A 7,480-nucleotide genomic window follows, 5' to 3' on the forward strand; every position below is an offset into this window, starting at 1 on the left:
TTTGAAAGGCGCAACTGAACGGCTTTCTGAGGACCGCGTTGATGGTGGCGGTGGTTGGACCAGACCTGCATAACACACGAGGCTACGTCACCCCGCCCGCCCGTGGCTGTGAGCTTTAAGCAGAGCTGCCTTTCCCAAACACACAAGGTCGCAGCAGGGCGGGCGACGAGCAGCCGCTACTCACTGCAAATATTGACTCGTGTTGCGCAACGTAAGAGTGTTTACTTGAGTGGGGATCATGACTAAAGTTTCATCTACATTATAATTCAAACCTCCTTGTGGCCAATGCACATTCATAAGCAGTAATTCTCTCTCACGTGTTCAATTATTCAGGCCACCATGGTGACAGGGTGGAAAACACAAGAGAGGGGAAGCATGGTCAATGTTTAACGGCCGTGGCTCGAGCAACACGGCTCAATGCAATTTCCACTAAAATGGATGTAATGTTTAACCGTCGGGAGTGTCGGACAATGAGGGAGGCTTATTTATTATTTTCGCCGCCGTGTTTTCCCCCCTCTCGTCCTCGGAGACACGGAAATGTGTGCGCGCTACAATTAAGGGTGACATCGTTAAAGGCAACAAAGCCTTGAGAAAAACAAACACGTTAGGCAGACGTACACACCTCGGGGACCATACGTGCATGTGCCTAGGGGACCTAGTTAAATGCTGCACACAAGTACTCTTTATCTGCCACTGTCTGTGGTGGTCACCCTCATTCCTGAATCTGTGCCGTCCACCTGCCGATAATGGGGGGGTGGGGTGCCCATCCCTCGTTTGCTAACAACTGGGCTAGCAAACAGAAGCAGAGTGAAGGAATCTCCGGCAAGTGATGCGGAATTAGCAACATTTCTCCTTGTTTGTGAATTCCCCAAAAATATAACTTCGAACTGATTACAGTGTTATCGTAAAACCCCATAATGAAAAAGTTGTCCTTGCGGCGTACTAGCTGCGGCTAACGATGGCTTGTTTTCAGTGCTAATGCTAGCTTCGTATTGATGTGAAGCTACGTTCAAATCCTGCTCGCAGTTTTAACACTGCTAACTCCCGTTTAAACACATTCGCTGCCATTGACGGCTTTAGAAGTCAAATAGCCATTTTAACTGGGAAGGCTGACAGTGATTAATAACAACTCAAACAATATCGCCCCCTGGTGTCACAAATTCAGATGAAACCTAATTTTACTCTGTTAATGTAAGTATTCTCTGTACGTATTCCGTTTTGCTGTCGGACTCACGCCACAGGCAACATCACCCATGGGGTCACAAATTCTGACAGGTCTCAAGATCTTTCCTTAAGACTCTCGACGAAATCTCACTGGAATGTCACTGATGGATACTGAGCGTAATCAATTAGCAGAACCCCATTTTAAGATTCCAACCCAACGGTTGCGTTTCTCCTTAAACACGTGCAGCTCAGATGTGACAGAAGTGGCGGCGCGATAGCCCGAGGGATCTCATTAGCGGCCTCCGCCGCGAGTTTCCAGTCCACGGTAAAGCTGGAGGGAGTCAACAAGCATTTAAAAAAAAAAAAAAAAACAAGTGGCAAAGATCCGTTGGACACAGTTCGTTACGTTGTAGAGCGCTCACAATGTAGCAGCCTCTTCATTTGGCAGTAGGTTTTGGTTCATTAGCGAACTAAGCACCTGCTTGGGGCCGCCAACTTCAACTGCTGTTGATTATTTTCAGGCCTCAATCGGCTCATCATCGAGCATGAGCTGATATCACAAGCCGGAAGGGAACATTGGTTAAAAAGAGGAGATTTGTTGATATCACGAATGTGCTCTTCCTCTCACATGTATATAAATAAAAATAGATAGCGAGATGAGGGTAAATGAAGAAATTCTGAAAGATAAGATGAGGAAACGTTGGCTCCGTGCTTCGGTTTCACATTATTCTCTGAAGACTGTGGAGTGTCAACGCACTTCAAGCAGTCCGTTCACCTTCAAACCTTCGGTCCACCTTGTAAACGCTTTGCCTCCACGACGCGAGTCAGTCAGTCCTCCTCCTCTCCGGCCGTGGCGGCCTCCAGGGCAGCGAGGGCCTCGGCCACCATGGAGTCTGTCACGCTGCCCGCCTCGTCCGCCCGTTCCCGCGGCTCTTCCTCCTCGTCCTCGCTCTTTGTCACACAGATACCGCTCTCTACCGTGGACACGTCCGGCGCCTTGGTTCTCCGCTCGTCTCTGGTGTCGGCCGACCACAGGCTGGCGGTGCTGGTCTGGACGTCCGCCGACAAGACGCTCTCCTCGTCCCCGGTGTCGCACGGGTACTCGGGTGTCCCCCCTACGCCTTCGTCCGCCTCATCCGCCGAAAGGCTCCCGTCGGCGGTCACGCGCCGGGCGACGGGGCTGTGCCAGGGTCTGGGCCCGCCGAAGACCCTCTGGTTGTCGGAGGCCTGAACGGCGGGGTACACCGGCAGCTGACTGTGACGCTTGTCCTGCATCACCCATTGCGGCCCCAGAGCGTCGGGCTGGATGATATAGAGTCCGCCCTCTGCCGAGGGCGCGCCGGGCCGCGGGTGCGGCTGGCCGCTGGGCGGAGGCACGGCGTGCAGCCTGTGGTTGACGTGATTGTTGTCCACCTCCAGTCTGAGGTTGCTGTCGCTGGAGATGCTGTAGGCCAGGTTGCGGAAGCCCTCCTTCTGCGAGCGGTGGGCCCTGAGCGAGCGGCCCCCGAGGGCCCCGCCTGCGAGGTCGTGCGTCCGGTAGAGGGAGTCCGCCATCCTCGCGTCCACCGCCGCAGAGGGGTCGGCGATGTAACTGTGGAAGACGAGAAAAGAACTTTGACTTGAGATTCAACGGCTGCGCTTCCTGTTGACGAAAGAAGCGTTTTACAATTTGAGCAGTGGCGGGCCGTCTCGCTCTCACTGTCGGACTTCTCCTGTTACCGGCGTGTTTTTCACACCCGTCTCCTTCTCCTCATGTTTGTTTTCTCCAGCCCGCAAGCCTCGCTTCCCCGGCAGTGCTCGTCCATCTTGCACCTCTCCAGGTGTCTTTTTCACACTAATACTCACGCTAATCTAGTTCCTCTTTTTAAAAAGATTTTCAGCAACCTTCTTATTATTTCAACTAGGGCTTCTTTCCTCCCTCCTGGCGAGCAGACACAACAAGTCTTCACAAACGGGGAGGTTTACTCTCCTGTGCGGATCTCCCTCGCTCACCCTGAAAGCTTTTCTTCACAAAGCTCCCCGCAAAGCTGAGAAAATTGTTTCCATCTCCTCTCCTGCCAAGTGAAGAAGAAGAAGAAGAAGAAGAAAAAAAAAAAAAAAGAGGTGGCAGCTCAAGGACTTTTTGGAACAAAAGGTAGACACAAATTGTGCACGTTCGTGAGTTTCCAATCAAAATCCCGTTTCAAACTCGAGGTCTGCCACATATTTTTTGGGGGTCCACTGAAGCAAACTCTTGCTAAATAGAATTTACACGTTACAAGCATTTTTATTCCCCCCCACCAAATCCCTTGACGTACATTGAACAAACGCATTTCTATTTGGTTGTCACGTTCCGTGACTTCTGAAAGTCAGTACATTCAAATATGTATGCACCCCTTGTAATCGCTGACTCAGGGCCATGCTTACACTCAGACGTGAAGAGAGACAATTTCTTCTTCAGCCCCTCATTTGCATGTCACCTTTGCCACGTCTGACTGTTAATTTTCCTTTTCTCTGCCCACGCTGCCTTGATGCCTCAGGGCCTCGGTCTTCGTTCTGCCTTACCTGCGTATCGTTATGAGAGCCTCGCTCATTGAAATGATGAACGATGATGAAATTATCTGCCGGATCAGGGTGACCTTGTTGACGCGCAACATCTCGGGTTCAATTCAAAGCGATCTCCGAGCGCTCCCGTCGCGAATAGACACCTGCCGGCACCAAAAGTCTTCTCACCTTTTCATCATCCGGCAGCATTGACACCCCATTTGGCCAGCAGACAGTTGCGGCTGCGGAGGGGAAAAAAACTCATTAAAATCAGCGGAATGAAATAATAATAATAATAATAATTAAAAAAAAGCATTTCCACACTCAAATCCCAGTTATTTTCATGTTTCATTTGCTTTTTTTTTCGCAACGACATACAACATTAATTGGTGGTTGCGACGCTGATATGCAGTCAAACGCACAAATACAAAATGAGAAGACTGTCGGCCACAACTCACGCCCACGTGCTCACACGCAGACTAATCACAATATTAGGAAGAAAAAAAAAAGACATTGAAAAAGGACACTTTTTTCATGCCCAGTTGTACGGTATAGTCATTCGCACATTCCTAACATTTTCATTTACCATCACGTAAGTGCTAGTCTTACAAGCATGTTTAACCAGGTCCCTCTGGTGGTCACTTATTACTATTGCAGGACCCTGCGACGTGACTGTCGCGCACGTGGACGTGGCGATGATGATGCTTATCAAAATATTGTTCAGCCCCACACTGTACAGTATATCCCTCCACCTCGTTGCCCACAGCATTTGAACGGACCATGCAGCAGTTTGCACAGATCACAAGGCGCACTCATCGAGGCGATTGTTTTGCATCAGAACGGGTGCTTTTATTTTAATTTCCCTCTTGTTCCCTGCTCCATTGTATCCGTCAGATATTGTCCTCGATTATTATTATTATTATTATTTTTTTTTTTTATGATGGGGGAGGATGTTGGGATGATTACTGAAAGGCAGCCATATTTCAGGAGTGTGGATTCCCCTCACAGGAAATTGAAACATCTCATCTGCGGGGGAAGAGGTGAAATTGTTGCGTCGAGTGAGGGCTCGTTTCCGATCCCGGGTGAAACCTGTCGAATCGGTACCGTGATTCATATGTCAAGAAATATATGACGGCTTGTTTGATGTGAAGGCACGATTTTGAGAAAACTAAATGCAGGTCTCCTTCTCAGAAAAATCCTGCCGAGCAGGTTTGATATCCTGTTTTTGAAAGCGAATATTGGTATAATTCTGATGACATAATAACATACAAGATTGTAGTCAGCGGCCAAGTGGAATGTAGTCGTCGTAAATGTCTTTTCCGAGCCTGGGGGAGATGGAAAAGCGGACAAACTGGTCTGACCTCCATCGCACTCGCTGTGGCGGCTCCCGCCCACCCCCCTCTCACAAATAATCAGTCCATGTTGTTACAATTGCGAGCCATAAGTTGAAGGAAAAGTGCAGACTTTGATCAGGCTCCGGCTTTTTGGGCCTCTTATCAGCTTCGGAGCTTTTATTATCCAACTGCCAATGTCGATACTGCAGCTTAAAGTTGCTCGATTGACAGCGCCCGAACAACGATGCGCGTCTATGGCATTTCACACGACTTGTTAGCATTAAGCTAGTGGACTTTTGTTAGATGAAATGACATGGTCTGGAATGCTTATTATGTGTTTCAAATTCAAATGTGTTTTTGGAGGGGTAAAACGATATCCATTGTGTATTTCAAACAACCAAACAACTTTGCCTAAAGAATGCCCCAGCCCCCCCCCCCCCCCGCTTGCTTAATACGAACGCATTCGAAAACGTCATTGACGGGCTAACCATTAGAATCGATCACAAACGGTGAAGCAACTCTCGTAGACTCATTTTTCCCCCGATTGCGGGTGGGCCGGAACGTATCGTCCACGCCATTTTCTGCAGCGTTTTGAGCAGTGAAGCAGCACTGGGTCACATGTCACAACCTTAAGATAGACCGTCTGGAGCACGCTCTGTTCTCAAATCACGTTACCGCCATGTGCTGACTGCGAACATCCTTTCCCGAAAAAAAAAGGCCTCAGGCTGCGGCATGACGAAACCGCTCAATTAGCTCGCGGCCCGCACTTATCGACGGTGACTCGCTTTGCAAACAGACCCGCCGCTGTGTTTTCTCTCACAGACCTTGACCCCCACGCCCCCGAGCTCTGAATGTACTTTGAAAAAGTACACATGATCTAACAACACTCATGACGACAGCAAACCCGCATTTTGACTTACGGTGTTAATTCCCACTGGTGCGTACAAATACACGACTTGAGTAGAATGTTCAGGTGTCTGTTCAGTCATGGGAAGCTCATTTATCATGTTTTTCGATTCCTTGTTTCGATTCCTGAAAGCTAGATAACCACCACTACCGACAGTCAAGCTATCTGATGTCGTAATGGTGTTTTTCCACAGTCGTGCTTCCAAATGTATATTTTGTTTCAAAATGATCCCACGCTGTCAGTCGCTCAGTCGTCATGTGACGCATCCCCGCTGCGGCTCGTCCGGCCGCCATGAGCAAATAATATTTGCGTGGAGTCTCTGCGGCTCGTTGGGTCAAATCGTCTCCGGCGTGGGGCGGAGTCGACCGCGATCGAGCGCGGACGAGGAAATGAGCGCCACAATCCCACCCGGTCCACGCAGAGTGGAATCTTGACATGCGGTACGTGTGCAAACATAGCTCAAGGCCGCATACGGCACTCGAACGACCCACCCCCATTAATAATAAATTCCCTTCACTCATTAACCTCACCTTCATTGGGCGAGTCTTGATGTAATAACCCCCCCCTCCCATCACTAAATATAAATGTTCTTAGTATTAGTAAGCATTTGAATGAAATACAAACATACTGTAACTTTGCGGGCGTTACCCCAGCATCTCAAATACTAGCATACATATTTTTTTTTTTCTTCTTCAAGAATTCAGAATGTTTCATTCCGCTAGTTTGTATCATAAGAACTGGTGGGGGGGGGGGAGTGTTAAAAAAGTTAAAATCATGTTCATGTAATGCACTGGCAGCAAGCTTTTGCCATACATTAAGACGGCTATGACAAACAAGCGCTCACCTCTGATCAACCTTGAATGATAATGAACACGTTGGAAGAATATTTTCATCTTAAAAGAGGACAGAAGTGTAGCTGTTGACCTACCTGTGGCGCTACGAGAAGGTGTGGCACTTTGCACTAGGTATCTCAAAAAAAAACCCAAAAAAACCAACAAAAAAAAAAAAACAACGTTCAACTTGTTTGGAAGGAAGCGACCCCCGTCCCTCGGATGAACTTGTTTGGGTCGCCCCCACCCCGGAGAGTCCTCGGTCCCATTTTTCTCCAGTCCGGAGTGCGGATGAAGCTTGAAGCCCAAAGACGCACGATTCGAGTGGACCACAATCAAGTTAGAGGTGAGTCATGCACGCGCGTTTCCTGTTAACAGAATAAAACCGAAATGCCCAGGAAACACCCTAATTTTTTTTTTTTTTAAATCACATTTTCAAAACTCTAAATTTACAATAATTATAAATCCTAAATTTAATGATAAAGTTACAAAAAACACACACACAAAACTTAGTGTAGTTAACAAAATAAAACTTCCGGTTTGAGCCTCACCACCAAAATCTAGCTTGACAGTAAGAACTTTGTCTCTAAAGGTAAGAAATCATTTTTTTAAATGACTTATTAAAGTAAACGTACTGATTGGTGCTCATGAAAAAAAATTCAAAATATATATTTTTTTACTGTCAATTATATTAATGACCCATTGTTGATAACTTGGCACAA

At 47.8% G+C, this 7,480-nt stretch overlaps 1 protein-coding gene across 4 annotated transcripts in view; it reads right to left on the reverse strand.

The window, feature by feature from the left end:
- zgc:194930 (uncharacterized protein LOC557813 homolog) overlaps positions 1–6,904 on the reverse strand; it is a 7,001-nt gene extending 97 nt beyond the window's left edge. Inside the window, exons 1-3 of one of the 4 annotated variants that reach the window (XM_061669132.1) lie at positions 6,857–6,904; positions 3,877–3,929; positions 1–2,755 (exon numbers count right to left, since the gene is read on the reverse strand). The exon at positions 1–2,755 is cut by the window's left edge and continues 97 nt beyond it. In XM_061669132.1, the coding sequence (XP_061525116.1) occupies positions 1,993–2,755; positions 3,877–3,908 (795 nt within the window). In that variant the 5' untranslated portion in view covers positions 3,909–3,929; positions 6,857–6,904 and the 3' untranslated portion in view covers positions 1–1,992. Of the gene's footprint in view, positions 3,930–5,509; positions 5,590–6,856 lie in introns of those variants that run through there. The other 3 variants (XM_061669135.1, XM_061669133.1, XM_061669131.1) reach the window with 3 other exon arrangements.
- Positions 6,905–7,480: the final 576 nt, after the last annotated feature.

The sequence above is a fragment of the Phycodurus eques genome, chromosome 23, assembly GCF_024500275.1.
Source record: "Phycodurus eques isolate BA_2022a chromosome 23, UOR_Pequ_1.1, whole genome shotgun sequence".
In the NCBI taxonomy this organism is placed as follows: domain Eukaryota; kingdom Metazoa; phylum Chordata; class Actinopteri; order Syngnathiformes; family Syngnathidae; genus Phycodurus; species Phycodurus eques.